The sequence below is a fragment of the Eptesicus fuscus genome, chromosome 16, assembly GCF_027574615.1.
Source record: "Eptesicus fuscus isolate TK198812 chromosome 16, DD_ASM_mEF_20220401, whole genome shotgun sequence".
NCBI classification, from domain to species: domain Eukaryota; kingdom Metazoa; phylum Chordata; class Mammalia; order Chiroptera; family Vespertilionidae; genus Eptesicus; species Eptesicus fuscus.
The window spans coordinates 59,649,336-59,675,238 of NC_072488.1; the positions used below are offsets into that span (position 1 = coordinate 59,649,336).

At 58.3% G+C, this 25,903-nt stretch overlaps 1 protein-coding gene and 1 pseudogene across 1 annotated transcript; both read left to right on the top strand.

Moving 5' to 3' along the window:
• The first annotated feature begins 430 nt into the window (after positions 1-430).
• Positions 431-23,538, top strand: LOC103299676 (tyrosine-protein kinase ZAP-70). The gene is made up of 13 exons (XM_054728099.1): positions 431-476; positions 7,295-7,744; positions 8,224-8,384; positions 15,210-15,348; positions 15,440-15,527; positions 15,612-15,658; positions 15,849-15,900; positions 16,918-17,110; positions 17,585-17,791; positions 20,876-21,068; positions 21,260-21,400; positions 21,940-22,052; positions 23,208-23,538. The coding sequence occupies exons 2-13, from the start codon at positions 7,343-7,345 to the stop codon at positions 23,329-23,331; spliced, it is 1,860 nt and encodes a 619-aa protein (XP_054584074.1). The 5' UTR covers positions 431-476; positions 7,295-7,342; the 3' UTR covers positions 23,332-23,538.
• Positions 8,808-9,944, top strand: LOC114228059 (Y-box-binding protein 1-like; annotated as a pseudogene).
• Positions 23,539-25,903: the final 2,365 nt, after the last annotated feature.

Below are 25,903 nucleotides of genomic sequence, written 5' to 3' on the forward strand. Positions count from 1 at the left end.
GGAGAGGATGGATTGAACGGATAGCGCTCCTAAGAGGACAGTGAGTCCCTGGCCCAGCGGCTGCTGTTGTTGCCCGTGTGACAAACGTTTACTGGGAGGAAGCGGGGGCTGCAGCGGAAAGCAAGCCCGCTGTGGGCGCTGCTGGGGAGCTCAGCCTGGGGAGACGGGAGCAGGCAGTGGTCTCTCGCGGCCATCACCAGGTTAGAGGCACAGAGAGGAGAAACCTCCTAAGTAGGTCTGCACCTCCTGCTGGGGTTGAGGAGGGGGCACTGGTGGCCCCGGAAATGCCCTCTGCCCTCCCAGGAGCACGTGGCCTATGAACGTGGCACTTGTGACGTACACGCAGGCTTCAAACACAGCCCCCTTTCCTGCCTGTGCATCCAGGAAGCAGGCTGGGTTTCCGAGAAGCCCGCTGCTGGGGGAGACCTTCAGGTGCCAGTCCCTGCCGGCCCGGCCCTGCCCGCTGCCGTGTCCAGGTGAGTGGCCTCCTTCAGCCTCTGCCTCGTCCTGCCAGCACCGCCGCCCAGGGCCCTGGGGGAGGGCAGAGGAGGTGCCCGCAGCCCTGGGAGGAGCACTCGGGAGGAGGGACCGCGGAGGGGACCTGCTGCCCGGGCCGGGAGAAGGCTGTGGGCGCTGTTCCGGGCGAGGAAACGGCCTGTACAGGATCCCGGGTTAGTGGAGGAAGCCTCCAGACCCACGTTCCCTCCTCTCTCCTCCGGAAGCCCCTCAGCCCCCAGCCCTGCCAGGCTGCCCGGTCCCCGGGCCCGCAGCGGTGTCCGCGCCCATCACGGGCTGCGTGCCTTTCAGGCGCGCGGCATCAATGGCTCTGCAACGAGATATTTGTCGGCACATACTCTGTTCCTTGCTGGTGCGGGTGGCGGAACAAGGAGTTTCCACTCTCACAGCTTCCATCCGACCACAGCATAAGATGTGCCACACATATGTTGACATATGGCAAAGGTCACATGTCAGCAAGTTGATACCTGTATCCCATTTCCGGGGTGAAGAGCAAGAAGCTGGGTCAGGGAGAGACAGAGGGGAGAGCGATTTTGGAGAGGGAGCTCGGGGGAGGCCTCCAGAGGAGGGGTGATATTCAGGCAGAGACCCAGGGAACGGAGGGACACTGGGTGTGCAGCTGAGGGAGCAGGCAGGGCCACGGCCCTGAGGCGGGGCCACACCTGCTTTGTTCAGGTGACCACACAAGGGACCTGAGAGGCCCGCGTGGCCTGTGGGAGCGAGTGAGCCCGCGGAGGTGATGGGGCAGATTGTGCCATCGTGGGCCACCATGAGGGTTTGGCTTTGACTCTGAGTGAGTGGAATCCCGGCGGGTGGTGAGCCTGCTCTCCTGGAGTCCCCCGTCCCTTGGTGGCCCCCTTTTCCAGGTGGGGTCTGGTGAGCTTCGCTCCCTGCTCAGGACCACACCTGCTACTGCGCAGTCGGTCCAGGATCCCGTGATGCAACTCGGATGCCTGGTGTCAGGAAAAAGCTCCAAGGGAGCCCACTGCCACCCACGGCGCCAGGCTGATAGCTGTCCTTGTGACGCGTGACCCAGGTGGCAGTTTGTTGACTGACAAATGCCGTGCTGCCTCTGTGGTGGGCACAGGGGCCCCACCATGGCCTGTGGACAAAGGAGCAAAGAGGGGCTTCAGGGGGGACTTGGGGTCTCGGGCAGCGTGAGAGGAGCGTGGGCAGGCAGGGGCTGGGCCCCACTTCATCGGGGTGGGGACCCTTCAGTGTCTGGCTGAGGGTGCCGCGTGGAGTCTGCAGGCCCGGCGGGGCCACCCACCCCATCCCGGCAGGTCCCGGTGCCTGATTCCCTCTGCAGCCCGTCTCCCCGCTGGGCCCGTGACGGCCTCAGATGGGGTTGTGGTGCTCAGACCTGGTGCGGAGCACAGACCCGGAGGGCCCGCCGCGCGGCTGTGGGACTAACCAAAGCCAAAGGGCCTCGTGCCGGGCCTCCAGCCTCCCTTGTTTGTTGGCTTTGTGTCCGCAGTTAGGGCCGTCGCACAGCGTTCGTCTTCCTGAGCCTGACATTTCCCTTCGCAGAATGCTCTCCAAGACCCTGTGTGGTTGCAAATGGCTGAGTAATATCCCGTTGCATATACGTATGGCATCTTCTTTATCCATTTACCATCTACCGATGGACGCCCAGGTTGCTTCCATATCTTGGCTGTTGTAAATAACGCTGCAATGAATTGGGGGTGCAGATATCTTTTCAAATTAGTGTTTTTGTTTTCTTCAAATAAAAGCCCGGAAGTGGAATTGCTGGGTCATACGTAGTTCTAGTTTTAATTTTCTGAGGAAACTCCGTACTGTTTCCCATAGTGGCTGCATGGGAGCCTTTAATGTGCTAATATGCTTTTCAGAATGGATCTGACCCTTTCTCCTTTGCAGTTTGTGTGGGGGTCGGGTCTCCCTGGAGCAGATATAACTGACCCTGCCTTTACCTCAAGGAGGCTGGAGTGGAGGAACTTCAGGCAGATCTGCCTGCCACGGATCAAAGGTTTCCTCCTCATCTCACGGCCTGGCGGGTGTCCCTGGTCTCGGTGGAGCTGTGCACTCTGGGGAGGCAGTTAGGCCTCAGAACCCCCAAGGAGCTCACATGCTCAAGGGGAGGCAGGCTGGGGCCAGCCCAGGCAGGACTAGGGAGGGGAGAGTCCTGGTGGGTCCTCCCGTGAAAGCCACGGAGTCTGCGGGACACGGCTCAGGACAGAAGCATCTGGTCCCGCTGCCCGAGAACAGGGCACACGGGAGGCTGCGGGCTGGCCCGGCGCCGGAAGCTGGTGTTGCTCTTGGCAGTGACTGGAAGTTGGGATGAAACAGAACACTCCTGTCTCTGGGACACGTTGGCCCAGGGTCCAAGGTGGCCAATCATGGCTCATGGCCCTGACGGAGCCCCCCAGGCCAGCCTCTCTGCACCCCGGCTTCTGCAGGACCCCCCTTTGGCCACCCAGGCTGCACCTGCGGCCGCTGCGCTCAGGGAGGAGCTTCTCAACTGTGTTGCCGACAGTTTCCTACCACAGCTTCCTGCCCAGAGACAAGATCACTCTCCCACCCTCCTCACCGTCCCGGACAGCCCCCACCCGGCTGCCTTGTCCTGTGTCCCTGACTCTGTGGGAGCAGCTGTAGGAGTCCGTGAGGCGGGGCTGGCTGGGCTGGGAAGTGGACAGGAGGGGGGCGGGGGCCCAGCAGAGGGCACGGCACAGGTACGAGTATGGAGTGAACTTGAAGGAAGGCTACCAGCGCAGCCCGGCCGGAGCAGAGGGTGGGCTGAGGAGCTTCGTGAGAGTCAGTGAAGTAGGCAGGAGGGAGCCACTGCCGGTTCTTGAGCAAGGGAGGCCTCGGGAAGGCATCGCCTAAAAGCAACTTGCTCGGTGCGTGTGGGAAACAGACGGTGGGGTTCAGCCAACCACAGGCACCACGTGAGTTAGACGTGGATCTCAGTTTTATTAATAGAAACAGCAGGTAGAGAGCGAAGGAGGTGACGGCAGCACAACCAGCTCAGCAGAGAGATCTGGCCTGGGCAGGTGTGTGTGGCCGCGTGGTTGGCCACAGACAAGATGGCCCAAGTAAGGGGACCAGGGCTGGGGAAGGGGAGAAAGGAGAAACCATCAGAGAGGGAGGCAGCAAGCCAGAGAGGCATTGAGAGCCCAAGGGAGCCAGGATGTGCTCGTCTGGGATGTGCAAGGAAACCGGAGTCCCTGGAGAAAACCCAGACAGACAGCTGGGCTGAGAATCAAAATTTTTTTTCTATGTATTTTTTCAATATTATAATGAAACAACGTTGAACGAAAAACCATGTTATTTGAGGATCTGCCCTACTGAAATGGGAGTCATTTCAGGAGAGGCCTGGGTCAGGGCGACTGGAGGAGGGGCCAGAATTGACTTTCTAACCAGGTTGTTCTGACACCAGGGTTGGGAGGGCCAGGTTGGAGGGGCGATGAATCAGGGCCTGCAGACACAGTCACCCTTCCACCAGAGGGTTTAGCGGGAGCCAGCAGAGCTCCGGGGCTCCCCTGGGGAAATGGAAACGTGCATCCACACGGCACCTGTGCAGGAACCTGAGCGCCGTCTGCTCACGATTGCCTAAATCAGAAGCCACGCGCATGTTCTCGGCAAGTGAGCAGTTAAACAGTGGGGCATCTCTGCACTGGGATACCACTCAGCAATCCAACCGAACGGAATGCTGACACACCCAGCACCAGGAATGAGCCTCACAGGCCCCCCGCCGAGTGAGGGAGCCAGGCCCCCAAACTGCAACTGTGTGATTCCATTCAAAGCTGTCTGTATGGGTTTTCTCCAGGGACCCCGGTTTCCTTCCACATCCCCGATGAGCACATGAGAGGAATCAGCCTGTCCCAGTCTGAGCGAGTGTGTGTGTGAGTGACCTGGGAGGAAAGGGCGCCCCGTCCAGGCTGGGTCCCTGGCGCCTGAGCTGCCATGTGGGCTCTGAGTACCAGGACCCTGACCTGGAATCAGCAGGTTGGAAAAGAACTCTCATACTCGGTTTCACTCACCTCTCTTAAATGTATGTCTGGCTCCCATTTATTTCAATGTGTTTTAACTTTTATTTATTGATTTGAGAGAGAGAGAGAGAGAGAGAGAGAGATGCATTAATTGGTTGTTTCTTGTATGTGCCTTGACTGGGGGTTGAGCCCACAACCTTGGTGAATCGGGATGATACTCTAGTCCAGGGGTCCTCAAACTTTTTAAACAGGGGGCCAGTTCACTGTCCCTCAGACCGTTGGAGGGCCGGACTATAGTTTTAAAAAAACTATGAACAAATTCCTATGCACACTGCACATATCTTATTTTGAAGTAAAAAAACAAAACGGCAAAAACACCCGCATGTGGCCCGCGGGCCGTAGTTTGAGGACGCCTGCTCTAGTCTAACCATGGACCTACCTGGCCAGGGACAACGTTTAATACTAGAAGAGTTTTGGGTCTTTATTTAGAAGTTTGGTGGTGTTTTTGTAACCATAAATACACCATATGAGCTCCTGTTTATATCAATTAACCTGTGGTACAATTGGGTCCTCATACATCATTTCACTTAAAGTGCAGTTTCCAAGAACCCGTCGATGACGTTACGTGAGGACTGGCTGATCTTCCTCTCGGACCCAGTGCCCACCCTTACATGTCCCTGGGCCCCCAGGGGGAGGCAGCCTTTCTCAGTCCACAAGGGCTTTCTTTGCGCCCTGCATACACTGGCTCCACTAAGAAAGGCACCAAGGCCCCGCCCCTGAGCACAGCCTATGCTGGTGGCCCTGCTGGGCCCGCCTGAGTGAGAAATGAGCAGAAACTGCGCTGGGAGATCATTTTTTCAACATTATCAGCGCATTCCCGCTGGCGGGGAGCAGGTACACTCTGCCTTCCTTTTTAGCTGTCACACCGGAAGCAAGTCCTTACAATCTATTTGGTGCCTCATTTTTGTGTTGTTTGTGGGTGATTTCGCTGTTTAACTGGCCCCCAAATGCTGTCTAGTGTTCCCAGGTGCAAGACGGCTGTGAGGCTCCCTATGGAAAAAGTGCGAGTTAGATGAGCTTATAGTGCTATTGGCTGGGCGTTCAATATTAATGAATCAGCAACAGAAGGTGTCTTGCAAGGTTATGTACTGTTCGGTTCATGGAAATGTGACCAGCGGCTCGAAGGAACCTGCCCCTGCATGTCCTCTGCAGCAGCGGTTCAGTCCCTGCTAACGCCGAGGTTGCACGGACTACAGACCCACTGTGAATAACCAGACGGTGCCCATCCACCCGGCCATCCGTCAGCCGTGCCATTGTTTGGATGGCCTTTAAGTAAACTGCAGTCATCAGTACCCCCTAAACATTTCTGCACACAGATCATTAACTAGGGTCTAATATTTTATGGTTCTTTTTTACTGAGGGGTCCAAATACAATGAAATGAACAAATCTTAAGTGTACATTCTCAGAGTTTAAGAATCCCGTGGAATCCAGTGTCCAGCATCATTACCCCAGAAAGTTGAAGGTAGATCATTTTAGGTTATTTGCCAAACCAGGTACCTATTTATCTAAATAGCCTGCATTCCTTCTCCCCATATACGATCATACTTCCCAACACACACCTCATTTTGTTTAGTGGCTCTATGGAAGTTTACATCGGAGTTAAACCCTGACATGTTGAACCGACCCCTGACTGGTGGGTATTCAGGTTAATGTATGCATTCTAGAAACTTGTCCAGGAAGGCAGAGGGGACAGAGCAAAGGAGGAATGCCTGGTGCTGCCCGCCCGGAGTGGGTGGCAAAGGGGAGGAGGGCTCATTAAGGTTCCTTTGATGAGCAAACCTTGCTGGGCTTCAGGGCCTCTGCACGTGCTGTTCCCTCTGCCTGCCTGCTCTCCTCAGCCTCAGGGGAAGTTAGCTCCGCATCCCTCCGCTCTCAGCTCAGACGCTGCCTCTCAGACGGAGGCCATCCCAGCAGCAGTGTGTAGGAATCCCTTTCCACGTCCCGCGTGGTCCAGGGTTCCGGTTCAGGGTTCGAGTTCTGGAGAAGGGCCGCACACAAATGAAAGGAGATTTGAAGAAATTCAATTTGGCGAAATGGGGGGCCAGGCGGTAGTCCAACTCTAGTGGGAGAACTACTCTCTGCTCTGGCCCTGCTATCCCTTTTATTGAGGCTTTGGGGAAAACACCTTAGGCAGGATATAACAGAAATTTACATGGGACAAACAAAGGTGGAGGCTGCTTCAGCTAACAATGTCTCAACTAAAGGGTGAGTGGTTAGAGCAATTAAGGTTGTTGACCAGCCTTCCTGGCTTCCTGTCAACATCTCTTTTAGTGAAACTGATTTGTTTCCGGCAGCAGTGGCTTCTCCCCCTACTAACAGCACTGTTTCCTCTATAACACTGACCTGCTGTGCCGTTATTCTGCTGCCCTGTCCTGTTTATTGCATCCCTCCCCTGCAGACTGCTATCTGCAGGACGGCAGGGCCACGTCTGTCTTTTCATCCCTGTCTCCCGCACCGCCTGACGCACAACAGCAACTCAACATGTGTTTGGGGATGAAGGAATGGTTCCAGGTGTGTGTGAACCAGTGCGGGTGTCTGGCTCTCCGCACAAGGTCTCTAAAAAGTCAGAGGCGGATTTGGGACTCCCTGATGTGGGCCCAGCAGGCGGGGGCTCCTCTCCAAGTTGATTTTGGCCCAAAATGGGCTCCACGCGACGGGCACGGATGCCCCTCCAGGTGACCTCTCTCCCACTGTATCCGGGCCCGAGGACGGAGCTCAGGAAGCAGAGCCGAGGCCCTGACGTGCCCGATCTGGCTTGCACCCGCAGGGACAGGCGAGGCGCTAGGGCGCGCAGTTCGCGCGGGCAGCGGCGGCGATGCCGGACCCCGCTGCGCACCTGCCCTTCTTCTACGGCAGCATCTCGCGCGCAGAGGCCGAGGAGCACCTGAAGCTGGCGGGCATGGCCGACGGCCTCTTCCTGCTGCGCCAGTGCCTGCGCTCGCTGGGCGGCTACGTGCTCTCGCTGGTGCACGACGTGCGCTTCCACCACTTCTCCATCGAGCGCCAGCTCAACGGCACCTACGCCATCGCGGGCGGGAAGGCGCACTGCGGCCCCGCCGAGCTCTGCGAGTTCTACTCGCGCGACCCCGACGGGCTGCCCTGCAACCTGCGCAAACCGTGCAACCGGCCGTCGGGGCTGGAGCCGCAGCCCGGGGTCTTCGACTGCCTGCGGGACGCCATGGTGCGCGACTACGTGCGCCAGACGTGGAAGCTGGAGGTGAGAGCGGGCCGCGCCTGGGGGCCGGGGAGGGCTCGGAGTGGGGGAGAGGGGTCCCCTTCGCCAGCCCGCGGTTTGCAGCGATGCGTCAGGTTTGGAAGCTGGAGGGTTGGGCCCCGCTGGGAGTGGGCCTCCGAGGCGGGCCGGAACTGCGGGAAGGAAGGTGGGGGTAGCTCCGGACCGGGACCGGGCGAGGCTTGGGCGGAGCTGAGAGGAGGGTGGGAGCCCCGCCCTGGGTAGGGTAGGCAATGGGCGGTGGTCTTTGATCCACTACCAGTGTCCGACTTCAGCTGGAGAAGACTAGGGGCTCGGCCCTGGGGGGGCGGGGACAGGACAGAGGATGGGGAGTGGGGCTGTGCTCACCCGGTGCGCCTGGGGTTAGGGAGGGATCTGATGGGGGAGGGTGGAGGAGATGGAAACGGGGTTCCTGGCCGCACATTGCCGTCACTTACAAGTGCCCTTGACCCTCGGTTCCCCAGGGCGAGGCCCTGGAGCAGGCCATCCTCAGCCAGGCGCCCCAGGTGGAGAAGCTCATCGCCACCACGGCTCACGAGCGGATGCCCTGGTACCACAGCAACCTGACCCGCGAGGAGGCCGAGCGCAAACTCTACGCGAGCTCGCAGACCGACGGCAAGTTCCTGTAGGTGGGCCTGGGCTGGGCGGCTCAGCGTGTGGCGGGCCTTCTGCGGGGAGGAGCGGGGTGCTCAGGCCCCGCAGCCGGACCGCCTGGGCGGGATCCAGAGTCTGCTACCTGCCAGCTGGGACGTGCGGCCAGCAGGCCGAGTTCCTCCTTCACTCAGCACACAGTGACTGAACACCTCCATGTGCCAGGCACTGGGGACGTGGCAGTGAACAAAGCAGACAGGTTCCTGTCCTTGTGCAGCAGGGAGACAAAAAGAGCCAATAAATGCGAAGTGTGTCAGGAGGCGCCGTGGGGCTGTACAGGTGGAGGTGAGATCAGGGGCCAGGAAAGGCCTTCGCTGTGCGTGGCTTCTGAGCGAAGGCCCAGGAGGTGAGCAGTGAGCTGGCAGCTCTCGGGGAGAAGGGATCCTGGCAGGTGGAAATGCGAGTACAAAGACCAGGGATGCTGTAGCGGGACCGAGAGTGGGCCCTCAGAGAGCCCCAAGCAGCCCTGCCACAGCCTAGCTACCATCACACCCCGGAGGAGCTGCAGCTGTGCAGCCAGCCCCAGTCACCATCACCATCACCACCACCACCACCACCACCACCACCACCACCATCATCACCACCATCACCACCACCACCATCACCACCACCACCATCACCACCACCACCACCACCACCATCACCATCACCATCATCATCACCCTCACCACCACCATCACCACAACCAGGAACAGCGAGGCCGAGACCCAGCAGCTGCCCACCGCCCCCACCTCAGCATGCCCACACCAAGCTCGGCACCAAGCCCAGCGGTGTAGGGAGTGGAGGCCCGGCCGCCTCCCATCAGTGGTGCCTGTGGCGGGGACAAGAAGGTCATGCACCGGAGGTTTTGGAACCAGTAACATGGTTCGGTGTAAGAAATGGATATGGTTTCATCGACAAGAGCGACACCAAGGCAGAGGTGTCTGTCCACCAGACTTCCATAAAGAAGAAGCAGCCCAGGAAGTCCCTTCGCAGTGTAGGAGATGGAGAGGCTGTGGCGTGTGATGCTGTTGAAGGAGAGCAAGTGCAGAGGCAGCTAATGTCACAGCCCAGGTGGCGTTCCAGTGCAAGGCAGTCGCTGTGCGGCAGGGTCCTCCCCCCAATGAGCAGCAGGATTCCCAGAATGGTGAGAGGGAGAAGGAATGAGGGATCGAACAAGGCCTCATAGCGCCGGCCCCACCTTACCGCGTGCGGAGCCCCTGTGGGCCTGGCCCACAGCATTCCAGCCCTCCTGCGCAGGGAGGTGCCGGAGAACGAGGCAGACAGTGAGAACGTGTGCGGGGCTATGGACACGCTGCTGCAGGGCCCTCCTCCTCAAAGGCAGCCTGGAGAGGACGGCAGTGAAGACGATAAGGAAAATCAAAGAGGAGACCCAAGGCCAGCAGCCACCTCAACGTCGGTACCGCCGCAGCTTCAATTACCCACGCGCAGAAAGCCTAAACCACAAGATGGCAGAGAAACAAAAGCAGCTGGTCCACCAGCTGAGAATTCGTCCACTCCCGAGGCTGAGCGGGGTGGGGGCTGGGGGCGCTGAGTAAAAGTGCTGGCTACCTTCTCTACCATCATCCGGTTTACTCATCCAACAAGAAGAAATATGAAATTGCAGCAATAGGAAATGAACAAAGATCGGAGCTGAAGACCTTTAAGTGCTCGCTTTTTGCCGTTGACCAGATAACTAGAACGGTGTGCGTTGTCTAGGAGGTGGGTTCTGGGCAAGTTCACAAAACAGGAAGGAGCCGGTGTGCTTGGAAGGAAGTGAGGGCTGGAGCAGGAGTAAGGGAAGGAGGAGAGCAGTGCCTCCCCAAGGGTCTGAGGATCCCATGAGTGAATATGTGTGAAGTAGTAGGATAGTATCTGGCAGGTACTGAAAGTGCACCGAATGGTGGCTCTTACTGCACGTGCGTGAATGTGTGTGTCTGCCCATGCCTGGGTTACCGCTGAGCCATGCGGCTGTATTTGTTATTGTGAAAGAAGCTCTAAAGCAGCGGTTCTCAACCTTCCTAAGGCCGCGACCCTTTAATACAGTTCCTCATGTTGTGGTGACCCCCAACCATAACATTATTTTCATTGCTACTTCATAACTGTAATTTTGCTACTGTTAATGAATCATAATGTAAATATCTGTGTTTTCCGATGGTCTTAGGCGACCCTGCTAGCGGTTCTCAACCTGTAGGTCGTGACCCACAGGTTGAGAACTGCTGCTATAGAGCCTAAGCAAAAGGACCTAAGACCATCGGAAAACACAGATATTTACATTACGATTCATTAACAGTAGCAAAATTACAGTTATGAAGTAGCAATGAAAATAATGTTATGGTTGGGGGTCACCACAACATGAGGAACTGTATTAAAGGGTCGCGGCATTAGGAAGGCTGAGAACCGCTGCCCTAAAGCTATTTAAATAGCCCCGCCGAGTGTTGGAAAGCCCGCTGGCACTGCACTCTGGTCTGGACACAGGTCCCTTTGTATACAGATGTTATCCAGATGTCAGCCGAGGTCACGCTGGCCTTGAGTCCCGGCCTCTCTCCTGTGCCCTCAGGAAGTCCAGCGCCCTCACCGCCCCCCCCCCCCCCCCCCCCCCCACGATGTCTGTGAGTTCTCCAGGCCGCCCTTCTCAGGCCCGAGTCCCTGCAGGGCTGACTCCTCGCTCTCACGCACCTCTCCTAGGGCTGTCCCTCTCCTGGGACCAGCCCACGGACCCCTGGACTTTCCCACCGTGTGCGTTCTCTGCGTGGGCACCAGATTGCCTGCAGGTCTCCCACAGGATGCCGGTTCCAACACAGGATGCTGTTGTCAGCCGATAAAATTAATCTTTTTACCCTAACAGACTTTGGATAAAATTGCAGTAAAGTTCCTAAGGCTTCTGAGGGAACTCTTGAATGCACGTTACAGATGATGCACGGAAGGCTTTAGAACAACGTCAGCTAGGGCTATTTTCTCAGGGAAACTGCACTTTGCATTTGTGTCAGTTACTTTTTGCTTATAACAGTGATGGCGAACCTATGACACGTGTGTCAGCACTGACACGCGTAGCCATTTCTGATGACACACGGTCGCTGAGGCGGCCGCATGCCGAGGATGAAACATTTGCTGCTCCTGAGGATGAAACATTTGCGAAATAATGTTTTTTCCTCAAAGTGACACACTACCCGAGTTATGCTAAGTTTTTTGGTGAAGTTTGACACACCAAGCTCAAAAGGTTGCCCATCACTGGCTTATAACAAACTGCCCAAGACCAGCCCCGTGTATGAGAGCCCCTATAACTTTTTTAAAATTGTCACAATTCTGTGAGTCAGCTGAGCCGTTTTCTGTGAGGCTGGGACTGAATAAGTTGGGATGGCCATGCTCGTGTGTCTGGCTCTTGGCCCCCTGCCCCCTGGGTGACAGGGAGGCACTGGCCGCAGTGCTGTCACTGGCCAGCAGGCTAGCCTGGGCTTACTCAGTGGTGGTGGTTGCGGGGCTCGCACGAATAGTCACAGACGGAAAGTGTCAATACACAGGCACTTTTCAGACTCTGCTTGTGTAATGTTATTGATGTCCTATTGGCCAAAGCCAGGGTCACTGTGGGAAAAGGGACTACCCACAGGAGAGGAGTGAGGCAGCCAGTTTGCAAAGACCACCATAGGATGGGAACGAGGAGGTCAGAATGGAGGTGCTGGGCCTGCTCCCTTTTGGATTGCAAACCTGAGGGCAGAGCTGCCTCTGGGGCCCCCAGAGCTCCATCTTCCAGCACATGGTGAGGGCTGGTGCCTGGCCAGATGGCACCTGTCTTCATCCGGACGCTGCGCCCTCCCATCTCAGGTGGGAGGCTTACGAAGACATGACCAACGTTTGGTCACACGTCTCACATACATGCGCATGCTCCCAGGTGCCAGTGTCACGCTCTCTGGGAGGGGGACGGTTCTCCTGTTGGTGTGGCTGGTTCTTCCCCTCCTCTCGGCTTTCTCCTTTATGACATGTGATCTCCTTTCTTTGTGTTTGCAGGTTAGGGTTTCCTTCCCTGGTTTCATCTCAATTCCGCTTTTCATCACCTCAGTTTCTGCCTTTCTCCTGTCTTGGTTTTTCTTTCTTTTTCTCTCCTCCCCTCTCTTCCCTTCCTCCTTCCCGTATATAGACAGTGATGGCACTATTCCAGTGGTGTTAAGTCTCCCCCACCCTTGGGTTACCTACGGTCTCCTGAAAGTACCAAAGGATTCTGGGGGAGGTAAGGGTGGAAGAATTGTGTGCAGCAAGTGGTCTTCTGAGCCCTCAGCTCAGCTCAGCTTTTTTTTTTTTTTTAGAGATAGAGAGAGATAGAAACATCAATCTGAGAGCATTGACTGGCTGCCTCCTGCATGCCCCCCTACTGGGGATCAAGCCAGGTATGTGCCCTGACCGGGAATCCAACCAGCAACCTTTTGGTGCACAGGATGATGCCAAACCAACCGAGCCACTCCAGCGAGGGCCCAGCTCAGCTTTGACTTGTTTCATACCTTAACCTTCCACGGAGGACGTCTGACAAAGCATTCCATTGCCCAGAGGAAACGTTGGCGGAGTTTTTGCACTGACACAGAGAGGTTAGGACAGGCTTCGCGTGAACCAGTCTATTGGGATAAGAGGCGTCTCCGGAGAACCAGGGCCCATGGCTTTCAACAACGAGCAGGTCTATCATGACGACAGGCGCTCTGGAGGGCACGCTGGCTGGAAGGCTGAGGCGGAGGACCAGCTGGCCGTGGAGGTTGAGGCTGGAGGAGGTAGGATCTGGTCCAGCAGAGAGACTGAGGCTGGAGCTGAGGTGCAGAAGCAGTTGGAGTAGTGACATTCTGAGGGACAGCGACTGATGCTGGGGAACGTCCCGAGGTCCGAAGCAGCTACCGTGAGCCAGCCTGCTGGAGAGAGAGGCGGGTGTGCTTTGGCAGAAACGGTTGGGGATTCTTCTTGTGGTTCCTCAGTCACTAAGTGCTTTCTCAGCATGTAGAGCGTTAGGGGCTGAAGGTCACAGCTGTAGGCACAGAACCTCACACGGGCCTGGAGGTCTCGAGGCCTGGGTTGTGCCCGGAACTGGTCTGGGCCTGAGATCAGGATGCAGGGTGTGGTAGAAAGATGCATACCACTCAGGCCACGCCCACCACCCACCACAGAGATGGTAAATTGTCCCTAGTGCTGTTTGCTGCCCAAGCTGGCTGCCTTTCTGCGTAACTGCAGCACCTGTGGTTGTGTTTGATTCAGTGTGAAAGCAAACTAGACCCCTGAGAAGGGCCGTCAAGAGTATATTGTTAAGTGAGTCTTAACCTCTTCTGGATGGTCCCCTTCGGGAATCTGACTGAAGCTGGACCCCTCCCACACGTGCAACCACAGTGTGGTCAGTTGTGTGCAGGCGTGTGTGGGTAGACATGTTCTCACTGCACAAAGGCACCATCTTTGAGGGGCTCAAAATGTCTTTATTTTGGCAAATTTCCAGCAGAGGACAGTCTGCCACAGGTCGTCTGTTACAGTGACGGGCGGGTCTGTGATGACGACACAGTGACTCGTTCTGGTCTGTGCAGAGGTGCAGCCACAGGGTTGTGCTTCCCTTTGTCAAAGGCTCTACATGTGGACGTGACTTTCCCTGAGAGAACGGTCCTAAGTCTACCTGTGTAGACCGGTGTGTCCCCTGTGAGTGGCTTTGTGTCCACCATAGATGGCCAGAGAGCCTCCCATGCTGGCCAAGAGTCCCCTGTGGCGAGGGAGTGTGCCCTGTGGGTGGCTGAGTGTGCCCTGTGGGTGGCTGAGTGAGTGTGCCCTGTGGGTGGCTGAGTGAGTGTGCCCTGAGGGTGGCTGAGTGAGTGTGCCCTGTGGGTGGCTGAGTGAGTGTGCCCTGTGGGTGGCTGAGTGAGTGTGCCCTGTGGGAGGCTGAGTGAGTGTGCCCTGTGGGTGGCTGAGTGAGTGTGCCCTGTGGGTGGCTGAGTGAGTGTGCCCTGTGGGTGGCTGAGTGAGTGTTCCCTGTGGGTGGCTGAGTGAGTGTCCCCTGTGGGTGGCTGAGTGTGCCCTGTGGGTGGCTGAGTGAGTGTCTCCTGTAGGTGGCTGAGTGAGTGTCCCCTGTGGGTGGCTGAGTGAGTGTGCCCTGTGGGTGGCTGAGTGAGTGTGCCCTGTGGGTGGCTGAGTGAGTGTGCCCTGTGGGTGGCTGAGTGAGTGTGCCCTGTGGGTGGCTGAGTGAGTGTGCCCTGTGGGTGTCTGAGTGAGTGTGCCCTGTGGGTGTCTGAGTGAGTGTGCCCTGCGGGTGGCTGAGTGAGTGTGCCCTGCGGGTGGCTGAGTGAGTGTGCCCTGCGGGTGGCTGAGTGAGTGTGCCCTGTGGGTGGCTGAGTGAGTGTGCCCTGTGGGTGGCTGAGTGTGCCCTGTGGGTGGCTGAGGGAGTGTGCCCTGTGGGTGGCTGAGGGAGTGTGCCCTGTGGGTGGCTGAGTGTTCCCTGTGGGTGGCTGAGTGAGTGTGCCCTGTGGGTGGCTGAGTGAGTGTACCCTGCGGGTGGCTGAGTGAGTGTGCCCCGTGGGTGTCTGAGGGAGTGTGCCCTGTGGGTGGCTGAGTGTCAGGCCATGCAAGGCTGTGTGGGTGCTGTGGGAGGCCCAGTATTTCTTTGGGGATCGTCACATGTCTGCCCTTGGATGACGGGGTCTCCTGTGACACTGTGGTTCCCTCTCTGCTCTCTGACCAGTCTTGGCTCCCCCAGTCCCTGCTGCTTCTCTGTGAGGTTCTGGGCTGCCGAGCCCACAGGGTGTGTTTGGGGGACACCACGACAGGGGCCCAGGTGGTTGTAGGGGTGACCTGCTCTCCTTGTCCCCGCCAGGCTGAGGCCCCGGAAAGAGCAGGGCACGTACGCACTGTCTCTGATCTACGGGAAAACCGTGTACCACTACCTCATCAGCCAGGACAAGGCCGGCAAGTACTGCATACCCGAGGGGACCAAGTTTGACACGCTCTGGCAGGTGAGCCGCCCGCCCCGATGTGAGGGGAGCCATGCGAGGTGCTCAGGCTCCTGGGAGGAAGGAGCCTGGTGCTGACGCCCGCCCCCTGCAGCTGGTGGAGTACCTGAAGCTGAAGGCCGACGGGCTCATCTACTGTCTGAAGGAGGCCTGCCCCAACGCCAGCGCCAGCGCCAGTGCCGGTGCGCGGGGCCGCGGGGGGCCGTGAGGGGGGAGCGCGGGCGACGCTGGCCCTCAGCCCCTCACCACCCTTTCTGTTCCCTCAGGGGCCGCTGCTCCCACCCTCCCTGCCCACCCATCCACCTTCACCCATGTGAGTCGGCCAGCATCTCAGAGTTGGGGTCTCAGGGGTGGAGCTGGTATGGGGGCTATGGGTCCTGTTCCCAGGGCGAGAAGGTCCCCCATTACTGTCCCTGGGAGTCCTCAGAGGATATGGGTCTCATGAGAGGGGCTGGTGCCCTCAGCTTGGGCCCTACTAACCCTTGTGGCCCCATGACCTTTAGCCTCAGAGACGGATTGACACCCTCAACTCAGATGGATACACCCCTGAACCAGGTGAGCTGGCGGAGGCGGAGGTGTGATGGGTTTGGTGCCGGCTGGTGGCAGACCCCTGGCTGGCTCTGGGTGTGCTCAGGGAGATGTGGGCCCGGCCTGACCCAGCCCCTGGCAGTTGGCTCGGTTGGCCCTGTGCACACACTGTGCCATCTGCACGGGCACACCCATCACGCCCACCTGTGCACGTACGTGGGTGTGTGCGGACGTGCAGGGGAGAACCCGGGGCTGTGCCTGGATGCCCAGGGCACAGACACACATTAGTTAAGCACCTACTGTGTGCCACTTCCACTCTGAGCTCACTGTGCACATGAGCTCATTGGATCCTCCTGGCATACTATGGGAGGCGGTCACAGTAATTCTCAATTTACAGACGAGACAGGAGGGAGGCACTCTCCCGGGCCACACAGGAGGCAGTGGGGGGCGAGACTGGACCCAGGCAGACAGGCTCCAGAGGCCACGCTCCTAAAACGCCCCGCTGCCGATGCTCGTGTGTTGGACGTGTGGATGCAAGCCTCCCCATGTATGTGCTCAGAGAACATACATGGTTGTGTGTGCACACAGAGGCTCATCTGTGGAGCTCTTGTAAACATGGCTGCCTGGTTCCTACGGAGACGTGGGCGGGCAGGGACGTAGGTGCATACATGTCGGTGTACACACAGGCACAGGTGTGCACATTCCACCTGGCATACTAACGGCTACTCATACAGACATGGGTGGGAGTGTACATGGGTGCATAAGTGTGAACACACAAGGGCACACATGCTTATATGTGCACAGTGATGCACAAGCCTTTGGTGTGCAGTTGGATGTGACTTCCCATTGCACCCACAGATGGGATCAGGAGTGCACACATGTGCGCACACACACACACAGGGACCCACGTGACTGTACATGCTCTAGGTGGCATGCCCCTGCCCACGGTACATGCCTGTGGGCACTGAGGCTCCCTGCCCTCCCATCCCCTGCCCTCTCCCTCCTCTTGACTGGGGGTGCATGCCTGTGCCTGTGTGTGCCCAGCACGCCTAGCGTCCCCCGAGAAGCCGCGGCCCATGCCCATGGACACGAGCGTGTATGAGAGCCCCTACAGCGACCCCGAGGAGCTCAAGGACAAGAAGCTCTTCCTGAAGCGCGACAACCTGCTCGTAGCGGACATCGAACTTGGCTGCGGCAACTTTGGCTCCGTGCGCCAGGGCGTCTACCGCATGCGCAAGTACGGCTGCCGGTGCAGGGGGCATCCCCTGCCTGCGGAGCGGGAGCCAGGATGTGACATCAGTTTGCTGGAAAACAGACCTGGGAGAGGACATTGCCCTTGGGGACGGCACCTGAGGGAGGGAGAAGCAGCGTGGGCAGGGGAGGCGGGGCTGGGCTGCAGTTGCTGATCCCAGGGGAGCTGTAGGGGGGCCCCCTGAGCCCCTGCATCCACCCGTCATTAGATACAGGCTGCCCAGGCGAGAGTGTACCTTTGAATGGAACTGCTCTTTGCAGGGAGGGGCAGTTCCGGGGAGGACTTGGCCGTGCGCTGCCCGCCGCACTCCCAGCAGCCGGGGATGAGTGCCTGGGTCCGGGAGGGAGATCTGGGTGGCACCACAGCGTCCACTACACCAGTCCAGGGAGAAGGAGGCAGGTGGGGGCACGAGGGGCCGAGCAGGGCCATGCTGACTTGTGTGTGCCTCGGCTTGGGCAGGAAGCAGATCGACGTGGCCATCAAGGTGCTGAAACACAGCACGGAGAAGGCCGACAAGGACGAGATGATGCGCGAGGCGCAGATCATGCACCAGCTGGACAACCCCTACATCGTGCGGCTCATCGGCGTCTGCCAGGCGGAGGCCCTGATGCTCATCATGGAGATGGCGGGCGGCGGGCCGCTGCACAAGTTCCTCATCGGGAAGAAGTGAGCCGGGCTGCGGGGCGCTGGGCCTGGGGCGCGTCCTGTCCACTCATGGGTGTGCTCCACCTGTGAGTACACACTCACTCATCATTACATTTTTATTTATTGATTTTAGAGAGAGAGTAGAAGGGGGAGAGAGGGAGAGAGAGAGAGGGAGAGAAGTCGAGTTGTTCCACTTATTCATGCATTCATCGGCTGACGCTTGTATGTATCCTGACCGGGGATTGAACCTGCAACCTTGGTGTATTGGGATGACGCTCAAACCAACTGAGCTTCCCGGCCAGGGCTCACACTCATTCTATATGTTCATAGACACACTCACACCCAACGCGCAGCACACCCTGACACGCACACTCATACCTGCCCCCTCCCACCCTGACATGCACACTCATACCTGCCCCCCAGCACACCCTGACACGCACACTCATACCTGCCCCCTGCACACCCTGACACGCACACTCATATCTGCCCCCTGCACACCCTGACACGCACACTCATACCTGCCCCCTGCACACTCTGACATGCACACTCATACCTGCCCCCCGCACACCCTGACATGCACACTCATACCTGCCCCCCGCACACCCTGACACGCACACTCATACCTGCCCCCTCACACCCTGACACGCACTCATACCTGCCCCCCTCACACCCTGACACGCACACTCATACCTGCCCCCCGCACACCCTGACACGCACTCATACCTGCCCCCTCACACCCTGACATGCACACTCATACCTGCCCCCCGCACACCCTGACACGCAAACTGATACCTACCCCCTGCACACCCTGACTCACAAACTCATACCTGCCCCCAGCACACCCTGACATGCACACTCATGCCTGCCCCCTGCACACCCTGACACGCACACTCACACCTGCCCCCAGCACACCCTGACACGCACACTCATACCTGCCCCCAGCACACCCTGACACGCACACTCATACCTGCCCCCAGCACACGTTGCCCTCCGCACACCCTGACATGCACACTCATGCCTGCCCCCTGCACACCCTGACACGCACACTCACACCTGCCCCCAGCACACCCTGACACGTACACTCATGCCTGCCTCCCCTGCACATCCTGACATGCACTCATACCTGCCCCCAGCACACCCTGAACACGCACACTCATGCCTGCCTCCCCAGCACACCCTGACACGCACACTCATGCCCACAGGGCAGCACCTGACCTCCCTGCGGAGTCCCAGCTCTGGCACTGACTACTGTGACCCTGAGCAGGCTCTTAACTTGTCTGGGCCTCAGTTTCCTCATCTGTACCACAGTGCTGATCACAGTAATTCCTCAAGTGGCCCGTGTGCGGGTCAGATGAATGGGTATTGATAAAGTGCTTAGCACGGGGCTGGCACTGTGTGTGAGGGCTAAGTACTAGCTCCAAGGGCCGTAACTACTGCCACCCCAATTCTCTGGGCCCAGTTCATGGCCCACATGAAATTAGGTGGACTGTCTCTGACCTACAGCGGGGTCAGCAAACTGCAGCCCACAGCTTGCTTTTTTTAAAAAATATATTTTATTGATTTTTTACAGAGAGGAAGGGAGAGGGATAGAGAGTTAGAAACATCGATGAGAGAGAAACATCGATCAGCCGCCTCCTGCACACTCCCCACTGGGGATGTGCCCGCAACCAAGGTACATGCCCTTGACCAGAATCGAACCTGGGACCCTTCAGTCCGCAGGCAGATGCTCTATCCACTGAGCCAAACTGGCTAGGGCCCCCTGCTTGCTTTTGTCCTGCATGGTTCTGCATGTGTAAAGGGTTGTAAAAGAAAAGCAAACACAGGAACACCTAGCAGAGGCCACATGCAGCCTGCGGAGGCCAGAATATTCCTATCTACCTGGCCATTTACAGAAAAAAGTTTGCCGACCTCTGATCTAAAGGAATTGCAGTTTCATTTGTGTTCCCTCAGCCTCAGGCTCTTACTCTCACCATCTTTCACACTCACCACGGCAGGTGCCCGCCAGGCACGCTCGCTGGTAGCACGCCCTCGTGTTGGGCCCGGCTCATGCATCCAGTCACTGCACGGGTGTTCAGGCAATTTCTCTGTGACAGGGACTATTACAGCCCCTGGGATTCATCAGTGGACAAAAGAGGCAAAGATCTTTGCCTGCATTCTGGTTGGAGAAGAGAGGCTTTAAATAATTATACAATAAAGTGCTGAGCATGTCGGGAGATAAGTACTATGGAAAAGGGGTGGGGAGTGTCAGGCTGGGAGGAGAGAAGTGAGAAGGCGAGGTTTGTGCAAACAGGGAGGCAGCCGAGCACAGCTGGGGGAGGGAGTGTTTCAGGCAGAGGGCACAGCCAGTGCAAAGGCCCTGAGGTGCACCCAAGCCTGGTGCCGTGGAGGAACAGTGAGGGGGGCCTGTGGCTGGAAGTGATGTGGGTGAGAAGGTGATGGGTCATATTTTGCAGAGCCCTGTGGGTGCGGGTAGGACTTGAACTTTGACCCTGAGTGAGATGGGAACCCTGTGTGGCTGTGAGCAGAGGAGGAGGACCTGACTTCTGTGGGGAAGACCCAGGAGGGCGAGGGCAGAGGTGACTGTTTTGGTCCAGGGAGTGATGATGGAGGCTGGACCAGGTGCAGAAGCCACGGTGGGAGAAGCAGGAGGTGCTGGAGGGTCCTGAAGGCAGAGCTGATGGCTGGATGTTGGGTGTGAGAAAGAGCAGCTGAGGGCAGGCTTCTGGCCGGAGCACATGAGAGGAAGGAGCTGCTGGGGGGAGGGAGGGGAGAGGGAGGGGCTGGTGTGTGTGTGTGTGTGTGAGTGTGTGTGTGTGTGTAGCTTAGCTTTGTCCTTAACCATCTTTGAGATGCCCTCGGGCCCCAAGGGAACGTGGAGGATGCAGACAAATGATTAGTTTGGGAATCTAGCATGTGGGTGAAATTTACAACCTGGGCCTGCAGGAGGCAGGGCTCCTCTGTTGCTCACCGCTGTGTGCCCAGCCCCTGCCTGGCACAGACAGGTGCCCAGTTAGCATGAGCACGTGCCCAGCTGGGGCAGAGGCGCGGGCTTGGCCCCCTGGGAACTCGGGCTGCTGCACCTGCTGACCGGGCCTCCCGCCCCAGGGAGGAGATCCCCATGAGCAACGTGGCGGAGCTGCTGCACCAGGTGTCCATGGGGATGAAGTACCTGGAGGAGAAGAACTTTGTGCACCGAGACCTGGCGGCCCGCAACGTCCTGCTGGTGAACCGGCACTACGCCAAGATCAGCGACTTCGGCCTCTCCAAGGCGCTGGGCGCCGACGACAGCTACTACACCGTGAGCCCGCGTGGGGGGCGGGGTCTCCACGGGTGGGGGGCGGGGTCTCCACGGGTGGGGGGCGGGGTCTCCACGGGTGCGGGGCGGGGTCTCCACGGGTGGGGGGCGGGGTCTCCACGGGTGGGGGCGGGGTCTCCACAGGTGCGGGGCGGGCCCCCACACCGGCGCCAGCGGCATCTCCCGCCCCCCAGGCCCGCTCGGCGGGGAAGTGGCCCCTCAAGTGGTACGCGCCTGAGTGCATCAACTTCCGGAAGTTCTCCAGCCGCAGCGATGTCTGGAGCTATGGGGTCACCATGTGGGAGGCCTTCTCCTACGGCCAGAAGCCCTACAAGGCAGGCGGGCGGGGCAGGGGCAGGGGCGGGGCTGGGTGCAAAGGGGGGAAGGGGGGCGGGCTGGGTGCGAAGGCAGGGAGGGGGGCGGGCTGGGTGCTAAGATGGGAGGGGTTCGGGGTGAGTGCGAAGGTAGGGAGGGGGGCGGGCTGGGTGCTAAGATGGGAGGGGTTCGGGGTGAGTGCGAAGGCAGGGAGGGGGGGCGGGCTGGGTGCAAAGGGGGAAAGGGGGGCGGGCTGGGTGCGAAGGCGGGGATGGGAGGGGTGCGGGGTGAGTGCGAAGGCAGGGAGGGGGGGCGGGCTGGGTGCAAAGGGGGGAAGGGGGGCGGGCTGGGTGCGAAGGTGGGGGTGGGAGGGGTGCGGGGTGAGTGCGAAGGCAGGGAGGGGGGGCGGGCTGGGTGCAAAGGGGGGAAGGGGGGCGGGCTGGGTGCTAAGATGGGAGGGGTTCGGGGTGAGTGCGAAGGCAGGGAGGGGGGGCGGGCTGGGTGCGAAGGCGGGAGGGGCCCTGGTTACTCACGCGTGCACTTGGCTCTGCTTGAGCAGAAGATGAAGGGGCCCGAGGTCATGGCCTTCATCGAGCAGGGCAAGCGGATGGAGTGCCCGCCAGACTGTCCGCCTGAAATGTATGCACTTATGAGCGACTGCTGGACCTACAAGTGAGTGCGGGGCGGGAGGGGCGGGCTGGCCTGGGCCTGGGCCTGGGCCTGGGCAGAGGTCCTGGGGCCCAGGCACTCAGTCCGACAAAACTACGGGGTGTCATCCACGCAGCCTCGCTGCCTTTCCCACACGCAGGTGCTCTGCCTCTGTGCTCAACTCTCCAGCACCCTCCACTGCCCCACCCGTCTGTGGACACCCAGTGCCCCAGCACCTGAACCCCAGGCCCCACCAGCCCCATTCAGCACGCTGGTCCCCCAGTGCTCAAACAAGTTACCACTCTGTCACCCCAACTGTGGTCCGGTTCTCAGGCACGGGGTGATATCCTAGCATCCAATTTGTCAGCCCCCACCAGCCAGATAGGTCACCACTGAAGTACGCAAACACTCAGGATATCCACACCCCACTCTGTCTGGTCGAAGCTTAACACTCGAACATCCCAACTCCGAATACCGTCAATACCACGATTTCCCATCAGACAACAGGCAGCACGGATCCAAACAAGCGGTCACCCTACACTGATCATGCAATACGTGTTCATTCCAGCACCTGTACATTCCTAGCCCCCAACATCCACTGCTCCACTGGCCAACACCTGTGACGCTGATAGGCAGACACCCAGGCAATCCAATAAACAGACACCCTCTTTATGATAACTAAATAGCAAATGATCAGCCTTTCCTATCAAACAGGTTCACCCGCCTCCACAGCAAACACCGAGTACACCCACACCCACAGATGGGGACTCCACACAGCACCATCAGTCCCCGGCACTCACCGCCAAACCGCTCAGTTCCTCAGCCTTCTTTCCAGCATGGACAGCATACGTGCACCCATATGCCCTGACCCGGGGCACGTCACATGCTCAGTACGCCAGCATTCAATAGCCCAGCTCCCCGAGGTCAATAGTTGTCAGCCGAACACTCAGTGGATTCAATTAATAAGCCTTTACTAGTTAACACCCAACATCCTGTGTGTCTGCAGCCCTCCTATCAGGCAACCCCAAATTCCTGCCTCACACCTTACAGACCCCTTCATTACCCAGTACTTCACCACCTCGATGCCCAGGATTTTCTGAGCCCCTTGCATGTCCACCTCCAGCTGGACTTGGGTTCTGGCTGGTGGTCAGTGGCCTGGGTCTGCCCCACCCCCCACAGGTGGGAGGACCGCCCGGACTTCCTGACTGTGGAGCAGCGCATGCGGACCTACTACTACAGCTTGGCGAGCAAGGCTGAGGACCCCCCGGAGGGTGGGAAGGGGGCCAAGCCTGCCAGTGCCTGAGCCCCCCTGCCCAGGGCCTGCAGGCCCCCAGGCCCAGCCTTTCCTCTGTGCCTTCAGCCCCATCCCAGGACCCAGTGTGGCTGGGCCAGGCCACTTCCTCCCCGCAGCTGGGCTGTGAGTGGAAGCTGAGGCCTAGGCCCACACTGGTTAGGCATGTCCTACCTGGTCACCCATCCTTTCTGGCTGGGGGAGGAGGGGTGCCCTGAGATGGGGGTGGGGTTGTGTAGCCTGGCCCTGGGCTGGTATGTACTGGGGGACCCTGAGCTGAGGGGCGCTTACAAGAAGGACCCTCCTTCCTCGCCCTGAAGGGGAAGACTCTGGAGTCTTCAGGTGGCAAGACCTCCACCACTGGAATAAATCAGCTTCTCTCTCGTTTGAGATTCCTCTTCTTTCTTGGGTGGGGGTGGGACCAGGAAAGGGGGCGCTAGGACGTGCTTGAAAACAACTTTCCTTGTGTGAGACTGGCTTTCCCCCTTCTGTGCCCTGGGAACGCCTTCGTTAAAGCGAGGGGCTATTGGAGAAACCCAGGCAGGTAAGTGTGGGCTGTGTGCACCGGGCCTCAGCTTCCCTACCTTAGTGACTGCGGACAGCCTCCCCTGGAGAGGCTTGGCTAGCTGCTGACCCCCCCTCCCCCACGCCCCAGCACGGGTGCTTTTTAAAGCGCCTTCAGGTGGTTCTACCGCCAGCGCCGGCTCCGCTGTCCAGCCTTTCTTCCTGGGCCGGTCACAGCTGGAGTTCCCAGCACTGGGTGCCCCAGTGCCAGCTCAGTCCCCCTCAGAAGACGTCCCTAAGCTCTGTGGCCTCAGTTTCCCCACGTGGAAAGTTGGGCTGTTGGATCGCAGAACCCAGCAGGTGGGGTGAAATGAACCCAGGTGCCTGCATTTCTTGCCCGAACCAGCTCCCCCCCCCCCCCCCCCCCGCTCCCGCCCCCTGATGGGCCCGTCCCAGTCCCCAGTCAATGCCCCAGTCAATGCCCAATCACTTGGCTCCGCCCCCAGAGTGATTGGCTCAAGGGCCGACAGGACCCGCTCAGAGCCCAGGCAAGGAAATTAATTCTCCGTGGCTTCTGGGAAGGCGGTTTTTCTTCTCACCCGTGGCGGTCCGGGCGGCCTATGGCTGTTTGTGCAGTTATGGGGCGGGGGGGCTGGGGGCTCCAGCCGCTGTGCAGAATGGGAGCGTGAGGCCCGATGGGTGACACCTGAGAGCAGAACCCTTCGTGACCTGTGAGTACATGATCCAGTGTGGGGGGGCAGGAAATTGACGTTGAGAGGATTAACAGGTGCAGACCTTGCTGTGATGTCATTTACTGTTGAGTTTTTAATACTTGACACAGACGCTTCATATGAGCATATTTAATGAACTTTGTAGTCGACATGGAAGTGAATTCAGAGGACCCCCAGCGATCCCGCCAGCTGACACACGGAGGCCCTGCTGTGCGAGCCTTTGGAGAGTGTTTGTAAAGGTGTGGAATTTTCTGAGGGTCTCCCAGCCCTGCATTTAGAGTGAAAACAGAGCAGGAGAGCGCAGAGACCCTAAAGTTAAAGACACAAACTCGAATGACTCCCATTTTTGTCATTCTCTGTGACCACTTGGAGATTTTGTGTTTAAAATGTAAACCAGTGAGGCCTTGCAAACCGTGAGATAGAATAGCTTTAGTTGGAAAATGTGTATCAGTTCAAACATGAACCATATTACTGAATTTGAATAACACCATTAAAATGCAAACATTGTTTTTAAACTAATGAGCAAATCAAGAAAAAAGGTCACATTAATGGTACAATTTTGTGGCTTCCCAAATTCTGTTTGCAGATATTTCAGTCATATTAAATTCACTTGTTAGTTATGGGATAATTCACATTATTACATAAAGCATATCATAAAGGAAATAAATTTTCACGGTCTGCATTTATTTTATAGTCATTAATTTTTATTTTATTATTATTGCTGAAAATTATTTTATAGAAAGGAGGTGTTAAAGTGGCCCGCTCTGGGTGTCCAGTACACTGGGAACGCTGTGTGCGCTCCCAATAAATGCTTGTTGAAGCAATGAAAGAGGGTGCGGTTTCACACAGCTACCACCAGGTGCCGCTGTTCCCGAAGCCAAGGCCGCTTGGTTCCTGCATTCGGGCCTTGCCGCCAGCCCTGCTTCTGGGTGTCTCTTCTGCCTGGGACGCGACCCCAGGCTCCTCTCTGGTCTCCAGGTGCCCTCCCCACCCCCCACCCCGCGCCGTTCTGTCCCCTGCAATCCATTCATCCCCAAAACACTTTTCTTCCAGGATTCCCCAATCACCCCTGCCCCCCCCCCCCCCCCCCCCCCCCCCTCGCTTCAAGCTGCTTTCACCAGAGGGTCTTAGCATGAACTGATGACAATCCTAGGCTACGGGCACCTTTAAAAGGCCCTATTATCTCCAGGCCTTGCACAGCCATTAGCGGGGCTGGGGGTGCGGTGTGGTGGGCCTGGGGGAGAGAGGGGTCGGCTGTTGTGGCTCTCAGCGTCGTGTTTGAAAGCATCACCCACCCAATCGATTCTGAAAGGCCGGCTTTTTGTTGTCTCTGCCTGAACCCCGTCGTA

What these genes read in the sequence shown, in the direction of transcription:
- LOC103299676 (XM_054728099.1), top strand. Translation starts at nt 7,343, where the DNA reads ATGCCGGACCCCGCTGCGCACCTGCCCTTCTTCTACGGCAGCATCTCG. An exon ending in AGTTTGACACGCTCTGGCAG is followed by an intron (nt 15,349 to 15,439) that starts GTGAGCCGCCCG and finishes CGCCCCCTGCAG; the next exon opens with CTGGTGGAGTACCTGAAGCT. An exon ending in CCGACGACAGCTACTACACC is followed by an intron (nt 21,069 to 21,259) that starts GTGAGCCCGCGT and finishes CCCGCCCCCCAG; the next exon opens with GCCCGCTCGGCGGGGAAGTG.